Source organism: Oryzias latipes, chromosome 12 (genome assembly GCF_002234675.1).
Source record: "Oryzias latipes chromosome 12, ASM223467v1".
Lineage (NCBI taxonomy): Eukaryota > Metazoa > Chordata > Actinopteri > Beloniformes > Adrianichthyidae > Oryzias > Oryzias latipes.
In genome coordinates, this window is record NC_019870.2 from 12,161,429 (window position 1) to 12,189,119 (window position 27,691).

A 27,691-nucleotide genomic window follows, 5' to 3' on the forward strand; every position below is an offset into this window, starting at 1 on the left:
GCAAAGTTTAGTCTAAGCCCATTCTAACTCAATTTCTACAGCTATGGTTGTTTCAAACTATTAAGATAAAGGGGGAAAAATAATTATCTTTGCCGAACCAAATGCCATGTGCTCTGGAAGAATAGAATTGAATAAATAGAACTAGCTTAGAATCATAAATGTGGTTAAAATATTCACAATTTATTACTAAGTAAAATCAAAGGAAAAATTCAAAACTCAAGGGCATCTTCCTGCATATCAAAATATTTCTATTTTCTAAAGGTATTTGTTACATCACAAAGACAGCAGAACAAAAGAATAAATGAAAACAGACGTCACGATAAGGGTGTATCTAGGATAGTTAAATTAAGTATATAGTTAATGACAATAAATAATAATAACTCGTGAAAGTTGCAGGTCTTTCTACATTTTTCAGAAAAAAAACCCATTTGATTCCTTTTGTTACAATACTTGAATAACAGCTGAAGCCCTGGATTCCCAGGGTGGAAAAGCAGAATTAGCCTTAGCCTGTTTCTATGACTACAAATGAGCAATACAGCACTATTGAGAGTAACAGAATTGTTAAACCCTGAGTATTTAATAGATCTTTATGGGGAGAGTAATTTAAAAAAAAAGAAGAGCAGCAAAGCTAGCAAAAAGGGGAAATAAAAGAAGAAGAGAACTCTGTATGCAATTATGAATACTATTTGAATAAAATGTTTGTGCAACTGACAGATACCGGAAGATGCTGGCTATATGTAAATCAATAGAGTTTGTAGAAGACTAAAAAGGGGGGGGGAGGGGGCACAAAGGTTTACATGTCAACAGCAGGCACCCCTCACCTTTTAACACTTAAGACGGAGATCAGCAACTACACGAACTTTGGTCAAACTGTGAGGTTGAGGGATCTGTTGCAAATCTCATCTGCCCTCTTACTGTGCAGATGGATCCCATCCGCTCGTATAAAGATAAAGAACCGTTTACCATTCAATAGCCATGCATGGGGTAGGTGGGTGGGTGAGGGGTTAGGTTGGCTTATAGCCAGGGTGGACATTCTCTCCCATCATACTTGAGCAAAAAATACTGCTGAATCACTGTCTACGGACAATAAAATACACTGGAATTAACTAAAATGGGCATGCTTCACAGCTCCCATGTTTTTGCCTGAGTAAAGTAACATCAAGGTGGATGGGTGAGCTGGAAGAGCTTCCAGCTCAGGTGGTCATTCTCTCATCACAAGGTCATGAGGGACTGCAGCATGACAGATCAGATTTGCCCTCCTCTGCGCTGTTTTTTTTACCATCATCAGCAGAAGAAAAAGAAGAATAAGCTTCTGGGGTGCACAAAAAAGCAGTATGCTTGCACAACTAAAACCTGTGTTGTTGGGTTTTTTTTAGGTTTACATAGCCAAGGGGCAATAAAATGATAGCCCTGCCACAAAAACCCCCACTAGCAGCCAGAAACAGTATCTGCTTTAACTGTAAATCCTCCTCCTCTCTGCTCTAAAAGGCAGATTTACAATAGTGCTTGAACCAGACTTATGTATTCGTCATAATACCCAATATTTTAATTCTAAAGTCTACTATATATTTTAAAGCATTTTTAGCAGGGATCTGTGACATCTGAATGCATCATGAGGCGGTAAACAGCTGAACTTCACCAGGGGATTTATGTAGGCCACACAAATAATCTCCCTGCCATCGTGCTGTGGAAATAATGTAAGATGCGCTTTGGAGCTTTAAACCAAGAACAAAACGTGCTGGTTTCAATTATAACTCCATTACTGCGGTGCATCTGAACCTGTCCATAAGGATAAAGACTGGGCAGCTTGCGTGATGCACCAGAGAGCGCTTAGGATCCCGGAAAAGCTGCTTACTTCCCGACGAAGTTCTCCAGCACCGAGCTCTTCCCTGCGCTCTGGCCGCCCACCACGGCGATCTGCGGCAGGTCCAGGTTGGCGTTTTGTCCGATTGCGGTGAAGGCATCCTGCATTCGGTTCACCATCGGAATCAAATCCTCCATTCCCCGGTTCCCCATCTTTGCGCAGCCAGAGGGAGGAATTTCCTCCGAGTGTATATATGTTGTCTCTTCTCTTCCTGTCTCGCGCACAAAGCAGGGCAGCTTTAGATTATTTCTTTTTTTTTTTCTACTTATCGGTTTCTTCCTCGGTCTGTCAGATCACCTCAGATAGGACTCTCTACCGCACTCCTCTCCAAGCGCCACAGGGGAGGAGGATGATCTCGTTTATTTCCTCAGGAGATCCTTGCAATACTCCAAGTATACCGTTAGGTGACGTTGTATCCCTCTAATGCTCATTATTATAGGTTCTAGTAGTTCTAGCAGACAAAAATGGGACGATGAAAAACAAACACTACTTTTTCTGCCAGAGGATACAGATGTGTCAAAGTTGTTTTGTTTTTTACTTTAGAATCCAAGTTTTGCACACACACGCACAAAGATTTTAAATAAAAGGGTTGCTGAGTGGTTGAAACACAAATCAAAAATACATTAGTTAAAGACCGACTCCAATCAAAAAAAGGGTTTTTTAGTGTTTCTAACATGTTCTTGGGGTACTTTTTCCACAAAGGAGGACCTACAGGAAGAAAATTAAGATTAAAATGGCATTTTTGAGTATTTCTTTATTTAAATTGTTGTGATTCCGGAGCAGACAAAAACATAGCTTGTAGCTGTGACGTAGGTCCCTGCTTTTTGCAGTGTACGTCTATGTTTTCCTCATCCAAGCTGACTTCTGGCTTGGATGAGGCTGGATAGTTGAGACATTGCTCGCCATTTCTTGTTGAACGGGCAATGTTAGGTTGGGGTTTTGAGGGGCTGTAAGCTAGTTGGAGTTAGGAGAGCACGTAAACAAACAGATGGGTCCGCAGAAACTATGTCCTAGAAAACGTCACATGTTTTTTTAAATTTTGGCTCAAAACAGCATAATCATAATTAAAAGACCACTGGGAACGCTACAAAATAGATCAAAAGATGACTGGGGTGGGACTTTAACAAATTAATTTCCAGGTTAGAAAGGACTGCAGCACCTCTCTCTTTCCCCACCAACTCCAAAGAACTCGCCTGCATTGGGGATCTTTGAACGAGACATGCATCAACACTCTTAGAAACAAAAGATCAGGAAGGCTCCAGGACCTGATAGAGTGTCTCCGTCCTGCCTGTTGGCTCCCATCTTCACCCGGATCTTCAACAGCCCACAGTCCTGCCTCTTGGTAAGAGTTGCTGGGAGCCAACAGGCAGGACAGAGGCACTCCCATCTTCACCCGGATGTATGTGGTCTTTTCTTGCTCCAAACGCTCTACCATCATCCCAGTTCCCAAGAAGTCCCCTGTCACAGCATTAAATTACTACAGACCAGTCGCCCTGAGCTCTGTGGTCATGAAGATCGGCTGGTGCTGGTCCATCTGAAGAACATCACTGACCCTCTGCTAGACCCCCTGCAGTTTGCCTATGGGTCAGGGGATGACATGGTCACAATAGCTTCAATACACCCTGCACCACCTCGACTCTGAGAGGACCTAAGCACGGTTCCTGTTTGTGGCTCTGCATACGACACCACAGTCATTGAGCTCATCCAGGATGGCAATGAGTCTGCATACAGAGGAGAAGTGGAGCAGTTGGTGCAGTCAGAATCACTTGGAGCTGAACCCATTTAAAACTGTAGAGATTACAGTTAACTTCAGGAAGAACCCCCTCCACTTACGTATAATCCTCAACAGAACAATCCCCTCAAAAGACTCACACAGGTTCCTGGGGGTCCATAATCTCACGGGTCCTGAAGTGGATCTCCCACACTGACTCACTCCAGAAGAAGGCCCAGCAGAGGTTGTACTTCCTGCAATAACTTAAGAAGTTCAACCTGCATTAAGAGCAGCTGCTACTTCTCTGCAATAATCCAGTCTGTCCTTACCAGATCCATCACGGTCTGGTTTGGATCCACAACCAGACACAACAGGGACAGACTGCAGAGAACCATCAGGTCTGCGGAAAGGATTATAGGTTCCAACCTTCCCTCTATCCAGAACCAGTCCAGGGTTAGGATGCGGGCTGTTAACATCCCAATAGACCCCTCACACCCTCACATTTTTTTAGATTGTGTCCGGGGTGTGAGCTCTGAAACGTCAGCTCACACCCAGGCATTTTCCACTAAATACCCATGTGAACTAGAAAGTAGTTGCCCACAGTTAGTAAAGCCAGATGTCCTAACCTTAGCATTCAAAAGTAGATCCAGAAGACAGCAAAATAATTAGGTGGTTTTATGCCATCTGTGATTGTAGAGAATCAGCTGAAGTTCTTTCAGTCCCATAATCAGTCAGACTGACATTTCAGAGCTCTGTACGCCAAAATCACATGCCACAAAGACGGCGTCCAAGCTGTTGCTCTGATTAACTCTTGACCAAACATATAGTGTGAAACCACAAACATGAGAACTTTTAAATCTACTTAAATGTTGTATTTATCTTTTTCTTTCTGTTTTTTTACACCCATTTATGTTTTGCCCTTGTTTGCTTCGCCCTTTTAAGTAACATTATAAGACACTGAAGTCAAAGTCATCGTATGTGCACTCATACTTGAGCAATAAAACTGACTCTGATTTAGGATGCATATTATGCTAAGTTTATTTTTTTAGATTAAAAAATAATAAATGTAACAAGTTTAGCGTGTAATTTGGCAACAAAGCAGCTGTCACTTTTGAAAAATACCACATTATTTAAAGATATTTGTTATGCAGATTAGTTCTGGTGCTTGGACACTAGGGGGAGACAGAGTTCACTAGCAGAAGCTGAATGGGTTTCTGCTCCTAGCAAGTTGCAGCGCACCTCTCGCGGCGAGTAAATTCTGCGGCATGACTTCGGTTGGATAATATATGAGCGTTGCTGCCTTTTTCCCTGAAGTATTACCTCTTTACACGCAAAGGAAACTCAAGGTAAAGTGCGGAAATCTTCTTTGAGTTGGGAATATCTACGAAGCTTTGTGGCTATGCTAAGCTAACCAGTACAGCGTCAGATTAGCTTTGTTCATGTCAAATTATTAAAGCTGGAGAAATTTCGTAGGAATCCCAATTATTTGTTTGTTTTTTGTGGTTTTTCTTTTGGTTAACAGATAGGCTGTAGTTTCTCGATAAAGATGCTCTAAACGTGCGTTTTTCTTAGATATTTGCGGTGGCAAGAAATCAAAATAAACTGCTTAGCCCATTGTGGTTAGCATGTTTGCTAGCGCAGCTACTTGTGAAATATGAGAGCGACCTGTTGTCTCAGGAGGTGCGCACTGCTAATAAAAGTCTGTGTTTACATTTCGGTGTTGTGCCGACAAGACATGCCATCTCATATCTGTGTGTTTTTGCGCACTTTTTCCAGGGGTTTCATGCTGTAGCAGGTGTCAGACGTTGGCTCCTCGCAGGTCAGGTTGAAAGCTCTGGGGCAACTTGACGGATGATATAACACAGTCCGTGATGTTCAACCCACACATCCATCAACAGCAGCAGCAGCAGCAACAGCTTCAGCAACACTTGCGGCATTTACACCAACTTTTCCAACAGCAACCTCCTCCTCCTCCACCACCGCAGCCACCCCCGGCACACCATGTGGCCCATCACCACCAGACGCCGCGGTAAGGCTGTTTACTCGAGACCCGGGATTCAATCGGGGCCCTCGGAATGAAATATTCCTCAGATAAATCTAAATTTTTGTTTTTTATGATAATAAAATAGTGTGCTTGTTTTAATTTAGCATAAATCTAATACCATTTCTAGCTTCAACTTTAATTGTTTCTCATTTGTGGCATTTTGTGTTGTTGTCATTTCCTTTTCATTTATACAAACTGCCTTACTTTAGATTGTTGCTTAAAAAATAGTCTTGACAGATATTTTAAAGTGTTCTTTAAAGTTCCGACAGCAGCGTTTTGAAGAAAACTCAACTGAAGGTGCTGTTATTTCTCATTTGTGTAATAATAAACATGTGCAGGTTTGCAGGACTCGCCTTGTTTTGCTTTTAAACATGACTTTGGTTGCAGATTTCATTGAAGGTGTCCTTGATCCGACTTTTGTTTGTCGTCCAGAGCGATTCCTGTTCCAGCTCAGGCCGCCCCTCCTCCAAGAATGGTCAACCTGTGCCAGACAAACCAGACAACCATTATTGCCCCCAATCCAATGCTGCAGGGCGCTCTACTGATGCAACAGATGCAGGGTACAGTGCTACAGAAAGCAGTTATCTTGTTTTGTAAAAAAGGCATACGCTTTAGCTACTTTTGAGAAATTAGAGTCAAAATATTACCAGACTAACAAGACTGAAGTGTTGGTTCATTCCTTGTTTCATCCAGGCAACATGCGGAGTTTTGGCATGGGCGGGCAGCAGTTCCGACAGTTCTACGCCGCGGGAAGCAGGTCGTCCCTGCTCGGGCCGGTTCCCATGGGCATGGCCATCAAGTCCCCCATAATGGGTTTCCCAGCTGCACGACCCTTCCACCCACACACTCGCTTCTTCAACCCCACCACCTCAGCCTCGGTCATCTCTGCCACAGTAATAACTGCAGTTTTGTGTTTTTATATGTTTTTAGGCCACTACTTTTTATACTTTGAGGTGTATCAGTTGAACCAACAAATTAAGAATTGGGGAATTTAGTTTTAGTTCAAAGTTGGCTTTGAAATCTGAAAAAGAAATAATAATTTGGAACAGAATTGATCAGATAGCTGATATTGGAGCCAACTTTTAAAGGCATGTCTCTTTCTTGAGGGTATATTTAGAGTTCTGTTGTGTTTATGTGCAGGATGTTGCAGCTCGCTATGCAGACAGGAAGAGGGACAGTGAACAGATGGCAGGAGGGAGCACAGATGACCAGCCAGCTGCTGCAGCAGCAGCCAGCAGCACAAGTGAAGCTACTGACAAGTCTCAAGCAGGTATCACTGTGAGGCAACCGCATTGCACTGAAATATGTTCAACACTAAATGGAAAGACGAGGAGAAGAGCACAGATTCACTGCAGAATGCTTCTGAAGCACTTCAAGGAAAAAGAAGTGAGTGATATTTCACTTGTTCATTTGCGCCCTTCTTACATCTTCTGCCCACAGATGGTTCTGTGGCATCGGTGGAGGAGCAGAACTCAGAGGAGCAGTTTAAGGAGCCATTAGTGAAGAGGCAGAGGACAGAAGGGTGCGTGATCATAGAAAACATACTTTGTGTTTTTTGGTGGATCCCATTCCAAGTCATTTAAATTTGAGGATCTGCCCGTTTAAAAAATGAACATATTAATAAAGAGATCCAGGTTGTCCCTGATTATTGTTTTAAAAACTTTCTTTTATCATTTAACACTTAATCAGAGCACGTCTGTGAAGAAATAGTGCAACTAGAGAAAATTGTTAACTAATAACTAGTAAAATAGGTGATAATTGATTCATAGCTCCAGTAAAATGTTTTAAATTATAAAATGACTTTCTTCTAAAATCATGCGTTAGTATGATTCATGGTAATTATTCATGAATAGCTCATATTAATGTAACTATTTATTCGTTTTGGTTGTCTTTGATTACTTTTTTAAATCACTTTTCCTTGATGCTGCGGTCCCTTGGCTTCCGTTTCTGTCAGCAGCACAGAGCGCACTTTTCTCATTGAAAAGAAATAAAAACCCATCATTTTTCTATTGAAATGCCTTTGTAGGTCGTTGTTTGAGTTAAGACAAAACACAAGAGACACTTGCTATCATTTTAAAACATTTATGTCAAAGGTTATTAAGCCCAGAAGTCTGAATCTGTGAATATCTTGCATACTTTACTGAGCTGTTTTTGTGTGCCTCCTGCTCAAACTAGAGTCATATTCTTTGGCGCTTTACAGCAATAAAATGTGATCCGGTCATGATATGCACACTTCGAGTAGTCTAGTCCTTAATAATGAATACAAATATTTAAAAGAATAATTAATAATGGTTCCTAAGCACTCTTCTGACAGTACCTGACAGCTTTGTCATGGATCTAATGTGGACAATGAGACTTTAATTTTATAATTTCAAGACATTTTGCAGTAATAAAATGTATGTCCCAAAAAGTGATATCCTTTTTGTATTGTTGTGTCTCCTGATTATATAGAGGTTTCTATGTGTTCTTCTGAATATTTTACATCAATTTAACACAAAGTTTCATTGTTGGAAGTCTGTATTTAATACTTTCTTTAGCTTCTTTCATATTCTCACATTTAGACTTAAGAAGAGGAACAGATTGATGGATTCCTCTCCTTTTTCTTGCCAGTGCTTTAAGTTTCAAACTTGACCCAGTGCTCTGTTGATTTGCACAAAGCCAGGGTATTTCCATATCTCCATGACAACCGGGCTATTGTGTTGTGTGCAGCTGTAACGACCCAAATTTCTTTTTTATTTTTTATTTTTTTGCCATAGAAGCGCTTTAGCAACTTTATTCAATAAAATGAAACCCATTACATTTCAGATTTATTCAGAGCTCAGTTTGTACATCCACTAAAACAAATCATGATTTAGAATAAGAATTCTTTTTTAATTTCTAAAGAAACGTATGTATAGAATATTTATTCAGATCATTGCTGCAGACTTTGAATGTCTTGGCAACTCTCTAACGGTTTCATTGGAGATTTTATTAAGACTTAAAAAAACAAAAACAAATAAATCTGCTTAAAACTTGACTTTGTGTTTTTTTTTGTCTCAGGTCAGAAAAACCTAAAATACCAAGTGGGGGTGAAACAGCCACTGCCTCTCAATTGGAGTTGAACAGCAACACAGAGGAAATACCACCTGAAGGTAAAGCAGTGGCTTGGACAATGAATGCAGTTAGATCCCCTTTAAAACACACACTTCAAAATAACAAAGACACATCTGACAAACTATATGTTTGCTTTTTGCAGGCAGCATACAGGAAGATTCTGGCTCCAGCAAAGGGTCAGACGCTGCTGACGTACCGGAGGACACAATAGAGAACCAGGTAAGAGAGGTTGTTATTTTCACATAATTACAATAACTCCTTAAAGCTTCTCACAACAACGAATGGTGCGAACTGTGGTTTCACCGCAGGATTTCAGCTGTTTGTCAGCCAAATCACCCTCCGGTCAGCCGAGCGAGGAGGATCAGAAAGTAAATGCACCAGCAGAAGACCACAAAGATACCTCTTTGGCTTCCCCAGCCAGCCAGGAAGAAGATGAGGAAGTTGTAGCAGAAGGCTCAAACAAGTTCTACTGCTACCTCTGCAGCATCACCTGCCACAACCAGCAAGTAAGACAGATAAACACACAAAAACAGTTTATAACCGTTGCTGTTCAGTCTTAATTCTCTGTTCTCTGTTTGTTTTTTTGTGTGCAGAACTTCAGGAGTCACATGAACAGCATTTCTCACCAGCAAAGGATGATGGAGATACAGTACATGAGTAACGCCTGTCTGGTTACTTTGCTGCCACGAGTACAGGAGTCTCTTCAAGGAGCAAACAAAGATGGGTCCGTTATGGTTAAATTGAGTTTTTGGTTGTTGTTGTTTTTTCCCCATCCCTTTTTTTCCATGTCTACTTTATGACTTATGAGGATAATATTTTTTCTGTTGTTTATTCTGCAGAGATAAAAAGTCTGAATCAAAGCGATGGTGTGCAACATGTCACAGCCATTTCACCTGCAGCACCACAGAGCACCGATGCTCAGAGGAGCACAAAGTAATGATCAAAAATTCATATATATTTATATATGTATATATTTTTTTTTATCATATTGAATTTGATCACCCTTGTTTTTTCCACAGCTTGCTACTGCAACAAATGTCTCATTCTGCATCGTCTGCAAGAAACAATTCAAGACATCTCAAAACTTTTTGGAGCACTTGCACTCTCAGGGACACAAACAGAAGGTATAAGTCATGTCTTTTTAAATCAGACCTAGAAAATGTATTCTGTTGTCTAAGTTCGCCTCTATGTCCTTTCTCACCGATGTTCCTTTTTTGTTGCGTGACAGCTGCAGGAAAAAGGCTGCGACGCCTTGGTGAAGCTGACGGCGTTGGACACAGTCGAATTTTCATTAGAGAACGAGGAGGAAGGTGGGGGGGGTGGAGAGACGGACACTGAAGGAAATCAAAGAGACACACAGGTGACCTGCATTTCAGATGTTTACAGTGTTCATCTTGAATTCTTCCACGAGCACGATAAAGATGTATTCCATTCTTGACCTTCTTTATAGGATGACTGGTCATCCCTAAAAGAAGTGACCTTAAACGACATTTCGAGGGATGAGCAGTACGATCCTGACACAGTTTATGGTTCGTTCCGTTTTCCTTCAACATTTTTTACCTTTAAAAGAGACGTTGTATCTTCTTTTAATTGTGATGATTGATCTCCAACAGGATCTAGTTTTTTAGTTCCTGTCGCAGGGTTCATCTGCAAACTCTGCAACAAGTTTTACTACTTTGACTCGTCGGCTGCACACACCCACTGCAAATCCTTGAAGCACTTTGAGAACCTCAGGGTGAGTTTGCCCCCACTTTCAGGAGTTTGACCAAACGCTTTTATGCTCATTGAAGTGTGGTTATGCTTCCATTTTCAGAGCTACAGAGAGTCGGTGATTCAGAAAGGTGAAGGTAGTCAATCCTCCAGGAAGTCTTCTGCAGCAGCGGACAGTGGCGGGACAGCAACACAGAGTTCTACAGACTGTTCAGAAGAAAAGCTGCTCTCCGTTGAAAAAGATGTAGCCCCTAACTTAAACTCTTTGCAGTCTATTATTTCTGTTAACCGGCCGAAGGAGAAGCAGCCAGCAGAAACTGACTCTAACTCACAGGACTTGACCATCTCCACATTAAGCTCTGGCAGCCCAGACGAAGCCGTCTGCACGCAGCACAGAGATGAAGAAAACACGCCCTATGCATCTGCAGCTCTAGAGAGCGAAGCCGATTTGCCTCGTAGCAGCACAGAAGAGGCAGACTCAGAACCTGCCGCAGCGGCAGAGAATTCAAACGACGAGGACGAAGCTCCTGCTGGTCCAGGAAAGAAGAACGGCACAGGGAAAGCGAGAACGGCACCCAAACGCAGGTCAGGGAGAGCGACAAACAGGCGCTGACTTTAAGAAGTAACGCAGACTGGAAACCACGTTGTTTTGTTACAACAGAGGACTGTAGAGAGGTGCTTTCATGGAACTGAGACAAATGAGTTTCCAGACCATTATCTCTATGCTGGAAGGTCAGAGTTGTGAACACAACGAGGCAATACTGAAACTGATTGTGAAGTTAAATTGGTTTCCCTGGTGGGAAGCTGACTGTTCTTATATAAAGACTGAAATTATCTACTGAGGAAAAGTCTGTATTTTCAGCTCACAGTTGGAAAACTGTGTTGGCCAAACCTAAGTAATTAAAACTGGATCAATTTAAATTTATTTAAAAAGTCAACGTTTTTGGTCCTTGAAGTGAAATTTGATTGTTGCAGTTGTGTGCATCAATCAAATTTAAACTTGTTAGATTGCTGTAGAGACTCATTATGGGGTCGTAGTAACTGCCGACATAAGTGGACTTCTTCAAGTGCTCAGTGTTGCAGGAGATCCAATGAAGTCCCATTTAAGACACTTACTTCATTTGTATGTTGTGCAGAAGGTGTGCTGTGTTGTTCATCATGTTGTGCGTTTTTATGAAACATTATTCTTTGCAAAAGCAGCTCCAGAAAGTTCCATTCTCATCCCCAGCTCTGATGCTGCTGCCCTGACAGATGATTGCATTAAAAAAACAAACATTCTCCCCCGCAGACCTGTAGAAGATTCAACATGTCATAAGGCAAACATTAAAGGATGTAAACTTCCTCCAAAACTGCAGTCAACTGGGCTTTTTTTGGTCCACCATAACCATACATTTTCAGTTCAGTTCCTTTCAATTCTTCACCACCACATCGCTTATCTTCTCCTCTGTTATAATAAAGCAGGGTTCTGCAACCTGAGGCTCCAGAGCCACATGTAACCCTTCACCGCTCCATCGTGGCCCTCTGGTAGAATGTTTTTAAAAAGTAACATATATTTGGACAGATTTTTGTGTGCCGTCTACAACAGAAAATTAAATTGAAGTCGGTAATCACGACCAGAATTTATACTCAAGGTTCACCGGATTACAAGGGAGAATTTCTGTTATTGAAAAAAACCTTCTAGGGATTTTAAGTGGTCCAAAAAAATCTAATAAGGGTCAATTAGCTGTGATTTGATTTTGGTTACATTTCTTAATTTTTTGGCTGAGATGCACCATAAATGGTGTATTTGGTATGCTGATTTTACTGACATTAATCTACCGACTACTACATTTTCTGCCTTGAGATGGTCTTAAATGGTGCTGGGTGTCTTTTATTTTGAAAGGAAGTCGTGTAAACCGCTGTCAAAAGTTATCTATTTCCTCATTTAGAAAAGAGGCTGTTTTTTCTTTGTTTATATTGATGGGGACAAAAATAGTTAATTTAAATGTAAAAGCATAATATAAATGCCAATTGGTGTCTTCTTAATCTAAAGGGTGAACAAGGACTTTGTGGCCAGTGAGAATTGAAGTTTTGAAAGTTGCAGACCCCTAATCTAGAGCTATGTCTGTGTGTGAAAAAGCCTTAGGTGAGCTCTGATCCTCAGATGGATCTGCATGAAGGTTCATTGTCAACCGTCAGCTGTAAAACACATTTATATTCAGAGGTTCAGTCATTGCTGATCAGAAAACATGTAAACAGATGTCATCTTACTAATCAAATACAGAAATTGGGCAGGAAAGTGTATTTTTTTTACATGGTATATGGTGTATACTTATATAGCGCTTTTTCTACCTACAAGGCCCAAAGCGCTTTACACTCACAGACCCATTCACTCACACATTCACACACTGACATGTCTTGTCCTCTTAGTCACTTGAGGCTTATTTTGTCCCGTAAATACAGGTTCTATTTTATGAAGTTCCTGCACATGTTGGAGTACAAAATAAATAAATTGTTAGTGTTGAAGTGAAGGAGAAAGATGACTGTGGCTTCTATCAACACCAGATAGTTTTAGAGCAACCGGGGAATTATTTATGATATAAATTCAGGTGAAAACGTTAGTTCTCATGTTCTTTTAGAGATATATTCTGTAATGAGACATCTGACTATTTTTGACATTTTATTTTGATCTTTTGTACTTAAAAACATATTTCATATTCGGGTATTAACTCGAAATAAGACAAAAATAAACTAAATAGCACAATCTGGACCAGCACAATGACATAATCCAGGACAACAGTACACAAGCATCTGGGTTATTTATATTTGCATACAATAATTACAAAGCAGGGAGCTTTTTCCAAAGCAAATGATGCAGGTCAGTAAAAATCTGACCAGGAACCACTACCAATGTGTCATAAATCATCCAAAGAGGAAAAGATGGAATGTAATCTGGGAAACCATTGAAGCACATGACTGCTATGGACTAAAGATAGCTTGTTCAGCATAGATTAGGAGTTGAAGCCACCTTCTCTGTCTTTCCACACTAAAAATAGCAGATCTATGCACTCTTATCATTAATTTCTGAGCCCTTGTTTGTATTTTGCTCTTCCTTGTTGGACGGAGAAGCTGACAGCTCTGCAGATTGGTCCCCCCCCTGGATGGACTGCTCCTCTTGGTTTTGAGACTCAAGAATCTGGGCCCTGAACTCAAGGCGAGCTTGCCGGTTCGACTCCAGCAGTTCGTGCAGTTTTCCATTAAGTGCATCGTTCCGGTCCTCCAGGTCATCCAGGTAGGAGTTGATCTGGTCCAGCATGGAGTTTATGGCAGCGTACTCTGTGAAGGAGCACAACAGTCCAACATTAACGCCTGATGAAAGACATGGAGATTCAACAAAGACTGGAATGAGGAGAAATATAAAAATCAGAGCTTTGATGTCTGCAGTAAAATATAAAAAAAAAATTGTGACATTTTTCATATTTTTATGCAATTTTAAATAAAGTTGGGAGTTTTTGTTTTATTTCTTCTATTCTTAAATAAGGTTTGACCTACATTGGAATGCACTATTTTTTCCCACCTGCTAATCCATTTAAAAGTCAATGTCAAACCAAGATAAATGTGTACGAGGATGACCCTACACTTTGGTAAACAGTTACTTTAGGCAATTTTGTAATTAAAAATGAAAAGAAGGCGACAGAAAACAGGTGTTGTAGTGTAAATAAACCAGTTAGTCAAATCACAATGAACGGAAACATTACCCTCATCGCCAAATTCGTCCTCGTCGTCAATAATCCCATTGTCAGTGGAGATATTTGGATCGCCATTTGGTCCAGACATGATGACGAAGACACGAACAATATTACTTTAACACACCGATTACGTCTCCTTTGCTGTTCTTTTGCTAGCTAGATGCTTGTTAACCAACTAGCATCGATGATCTGCAACCATCGGGTCATCAGAATTACAAACTTATCTTGAATTTATTTTCAGATGATCGACTTTTGGTTTAAATAGTTATTAACAGCAGCTCCTCGGCAAGCCTGACATCTGTTGTCGACAGACGTTGTTTTAAGATCCAATTGAGTGCAGGAAATAAATTGTGTTCTATCAGTCCATAGTAAGAGGACTCACTACCAATTTATTGTCTGAATGAATGATAATTTTAAATCAGTTCTATTTGATGGCACATCGTTTTTATTATTAAAGGTTTTAGACTTTATTTTTACTTATTTATATCGTATTTACAGTAGTTAGTAAAAAATAAAGAATCTTAGTTTTGTAGACAACAGTTGTAATTTTGTAGAATATATCAAGAGTGACGCCTCTTTCTACTCAAACAATCTTGGTGCTTGAACTGTCACAGTCATCTGACGCAGCTCACATGACTTTTAGAAAATGTTTGAATAGTTTTGCTGTGTGTAGTTGTACACGGATTTTAATTGTCTACTTTCCATTTAAGTACACACAAAAAATATGTCTATTACTTGAAGTCGGATTTATATTTAAAACTTATTTTTTTGCCAGCAGCTTACTGATTTGCCCGCTATTCTTTTAAATTAAAACGTAAGGTTCCGATAATCTTATTATTTTAGATTGGAAAAAATAAACGTCAGATTATTTCTTTTTAGATTTATTTATCATTATTATTTGTTTCTGTTTAAAATATGTGACCGGTCCCGGTTTTGACCAGTGGGGGGCGCTTATTTTAACCCACTGAGTTTGCGCAAATGACCACGTGTATGTAGCTTCCGGTGGAGTAGGGTAATATTTTTTTTACCAGGAACTTTGTTTTGAAGATTTTGTTCTTGTTACTACTATGGAGGATTTACCTGCGGACCTCAGAGCTTTTCTCGTCACTCAACCGTTTTTTGAGCTTACAGATAATAAAAAGGTTAGCAACAATTTGCATGCGTCATTTGAGACACACGTGCACCCAAACAACTTTATGCTAGCACAGTGCTAATAATTAAGTGGAATGGCATTGTTTAACAATTTTAAATGTAATTGGTCGCATCGATGGGGGGAGGGGGGTAATATTATTTTTTATATACAACCACTCATATTTGTCATACACTCAGCAGCACCGCCTCGTTTTAACCATTTACATGTTTCTTTGCAGATCAAGTGCACTCTGAATGGTCATGAACTTCCTTGCAACCTGACTGAGCTGCAGAATTTCACTGAAGGGAAAAAGTATAAGAAACTGAGCTCTAGAGCTGAGTTCAACTACAGCCAGTATGAACCACATATCATTCCCAGCACAAAACAACCGTAAGGCCATTCTATGTCAGTCAATTATTTTTGGGGGTTAGGCCAATAAGTGATCAAAAGTGCACACAATGGAACAGGATAGTTTGGATTTTGGAATGTCTTCTCTGATGATACTTGTCTTTTTTTCTTCCAGCAATCAGCTTTTCTGTAAGTTGACTCTCAGGCATCTGAACCGGGAGCCACGCCATGTCCTCATCCACATCAATGGGAAACGCTTCAAGAAAGCCCTTGCTCAATGTTAGTGCATCACTTTATTATTAAACTTCGGAATTGTAACATTATAAAGCAACATTATTAAACATAAAAATCAACCAAATAAAATCAAATAGTAAGGGTTCTGAAATGACTCGTTGTCATCAACATATGACATCACTTTTTCTTCATGCACAATAGTTCCTTGTGAGCAATGAGGAAGTGACTAGGATTAGACAAATAAATCTGCACCAAAGTTATACAAACTTGTTTAAACATCTGCCACTCAAAAAAAACATGTAGGGATAAAAAGAAAGGGGGGGTGGGGGTGATTGGACAATCCATTTGGTAAACTCATCTGTATTTCACCTCTTTTAATCGACTTTTTGTGTTTTGTTTTTAGATGAGGAGTGTGTAAAACAGGGGATTGAATTTGTTCCGGAAAGGCTGAAACATAAAAAGCCCAAAGACACAGATGTAGATTTCAGTCGAGGGATGTCCTCGAAGCACTCGAGCAGCATGTGGGAACACTCATCCAGCGATGACGATGGGCACAGCGACTCTGAAGACAGCATGAGTGACCTCTACCCTTGTCAGTATATTTAATGCACTTTACTGCTGATCCATCTTTTGCTTAAACATCCAGTCTTACAGATTTGTTACTTAATATTATTCTTTATTTGTCCCACAGCTTCTATGTTTACATTAAAAAATGTCGCGGAAGAAAGTATGGAGGTCAAAGGAGAAGAAGAAGATGAGTTCCAAACAGATGAGGAGATGGAAGAGCAAGTTGTACAGAAACGCAAAAAGGCATCTATCAATAATAAAAAAAACGTTTTTTAAAAAGTACATTTGTCTTGGATGCCAGTCTTCCTCTCAGGATTTAATGCTCTTTTGTTTTTCTGTTTTTATAGGTACAGAGTGGCGGCTTTCAGAAGAAATTTAGAAATAATCAGTGGAAATCAGGACGCAAGAAACAACGAAAAGTTCACAATGGAAAGTAAAAATGTAAAGACAGCTTTTCTTTAAATCTGGTTTATTGTCAGATGGCAACATTGATCCATTAACACTTTTAGTTATTTCATCTAATTTACAACATTATTTGTTGTTGTATGTCAGTCTTTGCACAAAACTTGGAAAGCATGTAAGTTTATAGCTGAGTCACAACTTCTAATTTAAATCTTTGTTAAAACAAAGAAAACAACAATAAAATTTCATTTGGATTTGGCAAAAGTTGTCTTTTTTCTGAATATTTGTACCATAGTCCTAAAGATGGTCCACTTCCTTTTTTCCTGAGATTAATTGTGGTTAAGAATAACACAAAACCGATTTTTAACCTTAATAAATGATTCAAAACATTGGCATTCCCATGCCAGGGATTAAATGAAATCTCGGGGGGGGGGGGGAAGAAACAAGTTTAATTGAATTCTTTCTAGTTTCTCGATCTTATTGTATTTGCCTTTTTACATTCTGGCTGATGAAAAATATTAATTTAAACTAGAGCTACGTTGGTTGTAATAGCAGGTGTAATGGCAGCAGTGGTAAATTATTTGTGACTTACATTAAAAAAAATTTTTAAAAACATTTTTATAAATACAGTATTGTTTTTTGCTAAAAAAAATAAATAAATAAATGTTGGCATCTTGTATGTGGCGTTGGGGGGGTATGGATATAGCCCTTAAATGTAAAATAAATCTGAAATATAAAAATGAAAGGAAATGTGTTTTCTACCTTTTTTGTAGGCTGTGATATGTTAATTTAAAAAAGTTTTGATTACATTTACACTCTGTGTGATGTAACAATTTGCCATTTTACATATATAACGTTCATGAGTTTGTTTGTTTTTTAAGCTTGAAATAGTCATCTCATCAAGATAGGTTTTCCATTTAATGAGAATAATTTTAGTTTTGGGATACTCGTCGAAATGTTTCTTTTTTTATAGGCTAAAAAAGAGATTGCTTTTGAAAACTTATATTTTACTACTATGAATGAATTTTGAAGCTGGCCATTAAAATAGATTTTTATGATTTTCTCCAAACTTTGTCATAACTTTTTGAGGCGTAACTTTTTTTTAATTACGTACGCTGGAATTGCAAGTTTGTTTAGCGCCTCTTCATTTCCAGTTGGTGGGTCTAAACCTGCCTGTTTACCTGTGTGCAGCCTGAGCAGTGCAGGGCGTCCGCCTAAAGCCCCTGCCTGATTCGGCATACGTGGCAGGCAGCGGTTGCAGTACCATGTAGGGGGGCTCCGCTGTGTCGCTCGTCAAATCGCGGGGCATTGTGGGGCGGAGGCGGCCTTTCTCTGCGTTCAGACGATCGGAAATCTTCAAGTAAATAACGGGAGGAGGAACGGTCTGAACGCAGCTTCCAGACAACGCAAAGCTCAACTTGAAGTTGCGTCCATTCTCTGATATTAATAACTTGAATAATAAACAAGCATGGGGCAGGAGGATTTTATGAACAAAGCCGAAGACGTGGCAGACCAGGTAACTTCATTTCTAGCATGACATGGCTAGCTCTCGTTAGCATGTTAGCCGCTAACTAGTTTGCAAAGAACTAAGTAAAGCTGCGGAGTGATTTCTTCAACTCTTTGACGGTTTTTGATTTAATACGCATCATTTACGATTTGTACATGAACATAAATGGCTAACTGACTTGAGTTTTTACCTGTAAGAATGAAATCTTTTGAGATCAATAGTCATGTGTCACTCAAGAATTGATTTGATGTTGTTAATTTAAAAACAAATATTTAGCGAGATTGGCACGCGTTAGGTTAGCTTAGAGTTGAGTTGACAGGTTAACATGTGTCTGGCTACTTAACTTAGTAGTTTACAATCCACTTGGTACACTTAATAGCTTAAGTGTGAGCGGAGGCAGACAGTGCCAGGAAAGTGTTGTGAAATCCCCTCGAAAAGAACACAAATATTAGCTAACATTTTTTGTAGTGTATTGCGGTTTTGCTTAAATTGAACAGGTTTGATGCAGTTCCTGTAAATCAATGCGCAACATCTAGGAATCACCGTGTGTGCGTGGCCTGCATCCTCAGTCAAACTAACTAAATGTCTATTTTTATTTAGGTTTATTTTCTCCATGTGATAATAATCTGCAGCTTTTTACCGATGTTGGCTCTCACGCCTGTTCTCAGTGGCAGTAACTTTTATCTGATTTCATGTCTTCTTATGACTCATGTTATACCCTTTTTGTACACCCGAGAAACCCTCAAGTGTAGTCCTTTTTTATTGTTTATCTGAAGATTTACAGTTAAAGTGTTTGTGCTACTGTTTCAGCTACCTCATTTCCCTATTCTGTCTCCATCCACACCTTTTACCAAACAGAACACCAAAAGGGTCAGAGACGTGAAACACGGTGCTTCCTCTTCCTTTTAGAGCAGTGTTTTACAGAGAGATGCAACTCCCTTTAATGAGCGCATTAAGTTGGACATTAGAGTTCAGAATTGTCCATTTCTAGGTAACCCCTGGGTTTGTCTGGATTGGCTCCAGGTTCGTCCATTCATGTCTCACCCAGCATCTTAAGTGGGAGTTGGTGATTGCTGATAGGCTGTGGAGGTTTGGCTGTGCTGATGTGGACTGCTGAATGGGCGGGACGAGGAAGGCCACTGCTGCTCTGATGAGAAGCACCTGATTAAAAGCATGAATTGTGTTCATGACGAATATAGGGCACTTTGTTTTGTCCATGGACTTGTTTTATCATTCTCTTTTATTTTTTTTTGTTTTGAGGTTTTTTTTAACAAACAACTGTATGTCCCCTTTGCTTCTGATAAATTGAGATATGTAATCTCTCATTATGTAATATTAACGATAGAATTGTGCAAGAGAACCATGTCTATAGAGGATATTTGCCCTACTTACAGTAGCCTGGTTCATCTTTCTAAAATTGCAGTAATTGTACTGCTTATGATGACTATCTCAGCCAAATACCAGGCTGTCCAACTAATAATCTATATGTCGAAACATCAGAAAGAACTTAAGCAGTATGAATTTTTACTCTACATGTGGTGGTTTTGGTTCAAGTGTTAGAAAGTCTCCTCAGTAGTAGAAAACCTAACAGCCACAGCCTCGGGAACCGCTGTGCTCCATTCCCTACTTTACAAGGAGAGCCAGATGTTGTAACACAACTTGTTGGGAATTGTCGCTCGCCTTTGTGTTGTAATGCCAAGCTCACACACCAGTTGAGAAACTTTTGTTTAGTTTCATGCTTGGTGACTAGTTATAAAGGTTAGCTTTTATGATTATGTAATTTAAATGCGTTTGTCTGCTTTTGTGAATAAACATTTGACGGCTTTTCAGTAGGTTCATTTTACCTGAAAGCCAGAATAGGGTTTTTTGTTTTAATTTTTGTTTTTAAAACACTTTTTTAGCAATATTACAAAAGTATTTTTAAAGATCCACAATGATCATCTTTTGATCTGCTTTAAAAGCGTTCCCAGTGGTCTTTTATTTATGATTGACATTTTTAGACAAAATAAAAAAATAAAACTTGTGTAGAGTGCAAGGACCTAGCTGGTGCAGAGCAGCAGGAGTTCATTGGAAAATTTGCCTCTGAGTTGTGGGTGGAGCCATTGGCGTGGAGCAACCCCACCACCCTTACCCTCACCCCCTCCCTTCTGCTGACAGCTCAGAGCAGTGAGCTTGTGTCCCCCCCCCCCCCCCCCCCCCGTGTATTTCCTACATCACAATTAAGCGCCTTTTTAGCTAGCATTTTATTCATATGCTCCCGATTCACAATTATTTGAATAAAGAAATGCAAATCCCAAAATGCAATTTTGAGCCTAATTTTCTTTTATATACATCCCCCATCATCAGAAAAATGCCACAAGAACTTGTTAAAAACACATTTTCATCAGAGCGGGTCTTTGAGAATTACTTTGACTTTAGTTTGGTCAGTAACGTTGCTATTTTGTATGAATCGTGATTTAATTTTAAATTGTAGCCTTTACCTTGTGTTTCAGTTCTTGCGGGTCACCAAGCAGTACCTGCCCCATTTGGCGCGTCTGTGTCTTATCAGCACTTTCCTTGAAGATGGCATCCGCATGTGGTTCCAGTGGAACGAGCAGAGAGACTACATTGAAGCCACCTGGAACTGTGGCTACTTCTTGGCTACATGCTTTGTGTTGCTTAACCTTATTGGACAGCTAGGTGAGTGAATGGATCATGACTCATAGTCCAGTTTTATTTAGAGCAATGTTTTTGCCTGATCATACATACAGTGACTTTCATAATAAATAACAGAAGCAAGATTTAACCCACATATGTTGTAAGTTGGCCCAATATGAAAGCATACAATTCAGTTTAGTCGATAAAGTTTGACAAAACGGGTTGTGGTTGATTTAAAAAAAGGAAGTTTAATGGTGTAGCATTTACGTTTTTTTTAATAGAAGGTTGTTAATGTCTTTTCTATCATAATAATGAATGGCAAAAAAAGAGTTACATTCTTATTATTGCAATGCAGATTATTCATGCTTAACACAGAAAGGAATTCATTTCAATGAGACATGTTTTGTGACCTCAAATCAGAAAATCTGTTGAATTTATTGAAATTGATGAAGGTTCATTCATCAAGATCATCTTATCACAAGTTTAGATCAGAAATTATAAAATGCAGTTAAGCTCAAGTAAAAAAAAAAAAAAAAGCCCAATAAAAAAAAAGAACGTTCTCAGTCTTTTCTTTCATTTCATTTTAAACTGCGCAGATCCAATGTACTTCTAGTTTTTAGTCAATCACATTTGGGTCGGAATTTCTGAAAATTCAAGAATGTTAACTAAATCTCTGACCACTATATAGTGTTGTCAAACCCTGTAAAGTTGGGATTAAAAAACTCATATTTTGGTTTTAAAGTGATAGAATTCAGGAAATAGTTAATAATTTGCAAACAGAATGTTTTTTTTTACGAAAGCTTGTTTTATATGGGAGCTTTGGGAAGAAATAACAGTATTTAAATATTATTTTGGAGGAAAAATTATAGTTTGGATTGCGTATATACTCTATTTGTATTTCAGAGTAAACTAAGTACTTAAAGGTTGTGCAGACTTGGTTGTGCAACGTGTTGCTGTTACTGTGGCATATCCTAAATCTGTTTACTGTTAAATTAAATAAATATTGCATAAATACTTCATGTTTCCTTTATTGAAAACTGTAAAAACCGTATATCTGTTTTTTTTATGAAAGCTCTGGATGTAAACAACCTTATCACCAATCAATTGTCTGTTGAATCCTTTTATTACAGATTGTCTTGAAGAATGCTAACAATTCTGAAAGAATTGTGACTATGAATGGTTAAAAGAAGTATGTGAAATAAAATTGTATCTCTTCTCAACAGGTGGCTGCGTCCTCATCCTCAGTAGGAATTTTGTACAGTATGCTTGCTTTGGATTATTCGGCATCATAGCTCTTCAGGTAAACAACACTTGTGGTATAAACTTCAAAAGTATATATAAATATTACCATTTTTTTATTTTTTACTTACCTGAATGATCTCTTTTTCTCATTAGACTATTGCATACAGCATTTTATGGGACCTTAAGTTTTTGATGAGGTAAGTATCTCTAATGACCAATTTCAATATCAGGTAGAAAATTCAACAATTTGGTTTCGATTTTTTTTAATTTATTTATTTATTTTTTTCCACTTCATTATCTGATCAAGTCCTAGCAAACAAAGCTGTCATGTATAGCTTATTTCTTGTGTATTTTTTATGCGCATGCTTCATCTCAGCTCCCTGGTGTAGAGCAAAGAAGTGTCTTTTTGTTTTTTTTTACTTTTTGGACATGCAGACATGTTTTAATTTGCTGACGGTGGCATTGGATCTGAAAGCATGCCTACTATTGTTGCAGTTGTAATTACTGTAATTACTTGTGTCAAGACCTGCTTCATATTGAAATGTCAGCAAAGTGAATGAGTCAACCATCTAGGCTCATCTGTTAAACACTGTTATCAGTTTCTCTGGTTTTGCATTTTATATATTTTGCTGTTTGCTAGTAAAAAAATAGTTTCAGTTTAAGAATCACAGGTGAAACAAAAATTAAAATTATTACACGGCAGGTGTATTATTTTCAAGACTATTGAGTCCTAAAAAAGAGTTCAGAACATTTAGTTTTCAGATTATATCTATATTTTCCATTTAATATTACTATTGTCACTTGTATAGCTTCATAAAGGACTTTTTAAATGTCTTCTTTCCTCAGGAACCTGGCCCTGGGAGGTGGTCTTCTCCTGCTGCTGGCGGAGTCTCGTTCAGAGGGAAAGAGCATGTTTGCCGGGGTCCCCTCCATGGGGGAGAGTTCACCGAAGCAGTACATGCAGCTGGGAGGCCGAGTTCTGCTCGTGCTCATGTTCATGACCCTGCTGCACTTCGACTCCAGCTTCTTCTCTGTGAGTGGTCACAATGTCGCTGTTTGCAGCCTTTCCACACGCTTCAATTTCCTTCTGAAAATGTATTTAGTTTTAGCTGAAATCAAAAAGTTTTTTTATTGTAGAAGTTGGACTCTCTCTTCGAAACATTAAACCAAACTGTTGGGGCTAGATGTACAAATTAGTCTAACAATTGCTTTCTAAAAAGATATTCTCACTTTTCACAGTTGAATAAGTTTCAAGACGTATTTAATTATTATCCAAAATCAGCTGTAAATGTCAACCATGGTCATTTCTTCACCATATTCATCCAGATTAACCTAGTCTTGTTGTTCTAGCTTCAGTTTACTAGAACTCTGTGCAAGTAAACAGAGGGACAGAAAAAAAAGGAGGCTGTGCCAAAGGTCAGCAACAGATCAGACGTAACCTGACTCCATGAGAGACTAGTATGCTGACATGCAGAGGGGTCTAATAATAGAACCAACGTTCTTTTATAAGTAGACCTAAACTATTCATACATTGTGCACCACGCAGACTAAAAATACATTTAAAAAGCTGAATAGTAAGTAAATCAGAGAATTTGAGGTCACAATGATTGTTACAGAACATTTATCGCATTCCACCATGAGCCTGATCTCAACTTATATGGTGGGAAAATATCTTACGGGATATATCCTTTGATAAATCATTCACTCTCATTTTCAATGTCGCTTTTTTTTTCTATAAACAGGAGCATTTATTGTTTTTTTTATCCTTATTTTAATGTTGGTGAAAATGCCTATAATGATGTTTGGTGAACTTTGCATTACAAGCAGGAGTTAGACTCACTGAGATACCGAAGATACGGAAATGTGATCGACTTTTAATAAAGAAAGCTGTTTCCTACCGTTGGAGGTAGTTGTGACAGCATGACACATGCACTAACCAGTCAGAGAGCTGATTCTGTTTTAGTACCAATTTTCTTTTTCCCTCGTTTATGGCCGGTGTTGCAGTAGAATTATAGGTGTTGTAAGGCTATAAACCTTTTCTAAGACAAACATGAACATTCTCACAATTTCTTTCTTGTTTAAACTCTCAAAGTAAGAACCTTCATAAAAACAAAGTCCAGTATTATAGAATTAAAAACAAAGATCTGTTTGTGATCTAAGGATTATGCAACTTTGGCAAACTGATTGGATTCTGTACATGAGGCAGCACAGAGGAGATTGACAAGCCCTACAGGAGTCAGAACAGGGTGCACTGTTTAAGAAAAGAAGGGGAAAAATGTGAGACACAGTTAGGGAACACTACTTCAAGGCCTCAAGAGGCTCACACACAAAAACTAAATGGAGAGACTAAACAGTTCAGCAAAGTGGATTTGAAATCCTGCAGGGAAAGAAACAAATTAAATCAAATTAATTAAATGAAGAATTTATGTAATCTTGTTATCTGTAAAGGAAACAAAAATTTGAAATTCAATTGGAAATTTATTAACGGTCTTCAGCCTGGATAAAATACAGGGTTGTGTCAGGAAGGGCATCCGGCATAAATATTTCTGTTAAACCGCCTGTGTGAATCAGTAAAAGCTGATTTGCTGTGGCGGCCCCTGAAGGGATGTGCTAAAAGTTCAACATTCATCCACTATTTCATAAAATACAAGTCCTATTTTAAAGTGGAATTTAAAATGAGGAATCACAAAACGCGTTGCCATTTATTCTATTTTTTTGGGAATTTGAAATTGTATTAATTAATCTATGTATTTGATTCACCAAAAACCTTTTCTAAGACTCCACAGCTGTCAGGTTCTGATCGAATCTACAAATCCTGTTTTGCCTTGTCATGGTTTACTGTTATCCTTCATTCTTGAATGTTTTCAACAGATCCTGCAGAACATTGTCGGGACAGCACTCATCATCCTGGTAGCCATCGGCTTTAAAACCAAGCTCGCAGCTTTGACTCTGGTGGTGTGGCTCATGGCTATTAATGTCTACTTCAATGCCTTTTGGACCATCCCCGCCTACAAGCCCATGCACGATTTCCTGAAGTACGATTTCTTCCAAACCACTTCGGTCATCGGTGGTCTTCTGTTGGTGGTAGCTCTCGGGCCCGGCGGAGTGTCCATGGATGAGAAGAAAAAAGAATGGTAGGGTAACGCGGGGAGAGGATCCTGTTCCGCCACAAACCTCCCCATACCAGCTGGGACACAAAGACCTTCCCTCTATTCAAGTTTGGCCCGTTGGGCTATGCAGTTCTGTTTGTTTTACCTATTTGGCCAATTCTCAAGAAAAAAAAAAATCAGTGGACAATTTTTTTTCCTCACAGTATCAACCCCTGCAATAATTTTTTTCTTGTTACTGTCATTGACGTTGCCACTTTTTTGTCCCCCTAAATATGTTGTATGTCAATTCTTTTTTTTGACATAATGATGAATTGCCTGTTTATTTTCAGATGCAAGTAAAAAGGAAAAAAATATATATTCTGTGAACTGAAAAAAGTCATGCATTTTTTTAGGTGTTATGTCATAAGTTATATTTTCACTTTAATGTTTTTTTTTAAATAAACTGGCAATTGCATTCAAGCTGGATCTGTAGGGTTCCCCACAATGTAGACCCTTCTGAAATCAGAAATCTTGGGAGTTTAGTGGACTCGGTCTTTTGGAACTTGGGCACTGATTTGATACCAGCTCCAGGTTTTCTGTGTATGTCTCTTACATTCGTACACTTTCCACTCAAATGTCAGAAATCACATTTCATGCAGGATTGAGTCTGAAGACGTGTACGTTGAAATCGCAAGTGGTGACTGGCAGTCATTGAAATGTTCCTGAACGGTTACTATAATGTTCCTGGACTTGTAATTGGGAACTTTGTATATTACATTTCTGGCACCTGCCGAACTAGCGAACTATCTGAATTGTTTAAGGGGCTCTAAACATGTGTTGCGATCTAGAACAGTGAAAAGCATCAAACGGAGTCGTTACCCACATGGACTTTTGTCTCTACTTGGTGTTTTTGCTTTGTGAGAGAATAATCTTTAAAAAAAAGTGTTCATTGTAATACTTTTCAGAAGTTTATATTGTATTTTTGGTCATGTTTTTTTTTTTTTTTTTTAATTTTGAAAGTTCATGGAGACAATAAATATTCAGAAATATAAAAACAAATGCCGAGAGTGGGTTTTAATGTTTCTGCTTTGACTACTGAGAAACCAGAGATTTAAATCAGACAAAAACAAATTCGGTTCACTTAAAAGGAACTGTAAAACACAATTTTGTGTGAAACAAACCCAAAAAGCCTTGAACAGCAATGATGTAAATGATCAGAGAACAAGGACACCTTGAGGATTATTTTAGTAGTTCACCCAGATTTTTAATTGTCTTTTTTTTTTCCAGGAAGTCCCAGCCAAATCCATGTTTTTTTAATGGAGCATTATAATAATGTGCATCTTGTAGGTACGGTAATCACTTCCATCCTTTTCATGATGAGCTGTTGCTGGTTGCCTCCTGGTTTCTTATGATGTGAATTTTAACTAGGTAATGGTCTCTCCTTAGGGAAGCTAATGTACCCCTGTACAAATGAGGCTTTAATACTGTTTGTCTGTTGCCAGACAGATGGTCTGATGGCATCCTGACAGCTGCAGCAGCCTGTGGGGAACAAATGTCTGATGGTCAACTGTGGTGACCTGATGTGTTCAGTAGTTGCATCCGGCTGTCTTTGGGCAGCTGTAGGCTGCAACTCATAGACGCAGCTGGTGAACGTTTCTTTTTAAAAGGTTAATATTCTGTAATAAAAGAAAATATAACTCCACATTAATCTGTTGTACATTTTTATGTAATGATGAAGAAATTGTTTTTTGTAATTTATACAAAAGGATCATTTTGCGATTGTAAAAACAAATGCAGTTTTGTGTTCCGTAAAGTGTTAATGAAAACCGCCCCAGGAGTGGTTGTACCTTCAGAAAAGATTATAAATAACCTCTCTTTTAACCAAAAAGTATACAGAATTTTAAGAGTGACATGGTGTGTACCACACTGATCATTAACTACAAAAGGGGGAGATGGTTGTCTTTGGAGATTGGAAGGAACATCACAGAAGAACCTGTTAGACGTCTGGACAAAAGGCCATCTCCCAGCCGCTTAATGTTCCTGCTACTAAAATTTTACATACTTTTCTAAACTGTAGGCTTAAGCGATTTTCTGCCAACTTCCCTGGATGTGTCTGCAAGTTGAATAACGCAAAAGAATAGCTGAAAAAAAAACATTGGGCTTCTCTGAGGAGGTACCATCACTTTTGTCAAGGCCGGTTTTTATTGTTTTATGTTTTAAAGCAGTTGATTTAATTGTGTGTGTTTAAAGATATTGCAAGGATTTCATTCATCAACAGGAGGAACCTAACATTTTCAAAAATGTGTTCATCTCTTGCTTTTTTCCCCCCAGACGTTTGTTGGTTTTTTATTTTACTTTACTGCACCCTGTTGTCATCACTTTA

The 27,691-nt window shown here is 38.8% G+C and overlaps 5 protein-coding genes across 11 annotated transcripts in view; 3 read left to right on the top strand and 2 right to left on the bottom strand.

Annotated features, from left to right (window-relative positions):
• The window catches only part of dnm1 (dynamin 1), a 43,747-nt gene extending 41,505 nt beyond the window's left edge, over positions 1-2,242 (bottom strand). For 4 of the 7 annotated variants that reach the window (XM_011481751.3, XM_011481754.2, XM_011481752.2 and 1 more), the window contains exon 1: positions 1,856-2,241. In XM_011481751.3, the coding sequence (XP_011480053.1) occupies positions 1,856-2,016 (161 nt within the window). In that variant the 5' untranslated portion in view covers positions 2,017-2,241. Of the gene's footprint in view, positions 1-1,855 lie in introns of all 7 variants that reach the window. The other 3 variants (XM_020707646.2, XM_011481750.3, XM_011481753.2) reach the window with 3 other exon arrangements.
• Positions 2,243-4,742: 2,500 nt separating this feature from the next.
• LOC101158040 (cip1-interacting zinc finger protein) lies at positions 4,743-11,771 on the top strand. The gene is made up of 16 exons (XM_004074750.3): positions 4,743-4,921; positions 5,352-5,604; positions 6,052-6,179; positions 6,313-6,512; positions 6,760-6,889; positions 7,060-7,141; positions 8,659-8,750; positions 8,855-8,931; positions 9,021-9,218; positions 9,306-9,436; positions 9,552-9,645; positions 9,732-9,836; positions 9,941-10,072; positions 10,163-10,241; positions 10,326-10,447; positions 10,526-11,771. The coding sequence occupies exons 2-16, from the start codon at positions 5,447-5,449 to the stop codon at positions 11,033-11,035; spliced, it is 2,238 nt and encodes a 745-aa protein (XP_004074798.1). The 5' UTR covers positions 4,743-4,921; positions 5,352-5,446; the 3' UTR covers positions 11,036-11,771.
• Positions 11,772-13,203: 1,432 nt separating this feature from the next.
• Positions 13,204-14,508, bottom strand: c12h9orf16 (chromosome 12 C9orf16 homolog). The gene is made up of 2 exons (XM_004074753.4): positions 14,160-14,508; positions 13,204-13,737 (listed from the first exon to the last, which is right to left on the bottom strand). The coding sequence occupies exons 1-2, from the start codon at positions 14,236-14,238 to the stop codon at positions 13,463-13,465; spliced, it is 354 nt and encodes a 117-aa protein (XP_004074801.1). The 5' UTR covers positions 14,239-14,508; the 3' UTR covers positions 13,204-13,462.
• A 612-nt stretch (positions 14,509-15,120) lies between these two features.
• On the top strand, positions 15,121-17,097 carry surf2 (surfeit 2). The gene is made up of 6 exons (XM_004074752.4): positions 15,121-15,292; positions 15,521-15,672; positions 15,806-15,909; positions 16,268-16,456; positions 16,556-16,674; positions 16,779-17,097. The coding sequence occupies exons 1-6, from the start codon at positions 15,218-15,220 to the stop codon at positions 16,866-16,868; spliced, it is 729 nt and encodes a 242-aa protein (XP_004074800.1). The 5' UTR covers positions 15,121-15,217; the 3' UTR covers positions 16,869-17,097.
• A 997-nt stretch (positions 17,098-18,094) lies between these two features.
• surf4 (surfeit 4) lies at positions 18,095-26,221 on the top strand. Its single transcript, XM_004074751.4, has 6 exons — positions 18,095-18,349; positions 20,833-21,019; positions 22,201-22,277; positions 22,373-22,416; positions 23,066-23,252; positions 25,091-26,221. The coding sequence occupies exons 1-6, from the start codon at positions 18,302-18,304 to the stop codon at positions 25,355-25,357; spliced, it is 810 nt and encodes a 269-aa protein (XP_004074799.1). The 5' UTR covers positions 18,095-18,301; the 3' UTR covers positions 25,358-26,221.
• The last annotated feature ends 1,470 nt before the right edge of the window (positions 26,222-27,691 follow it).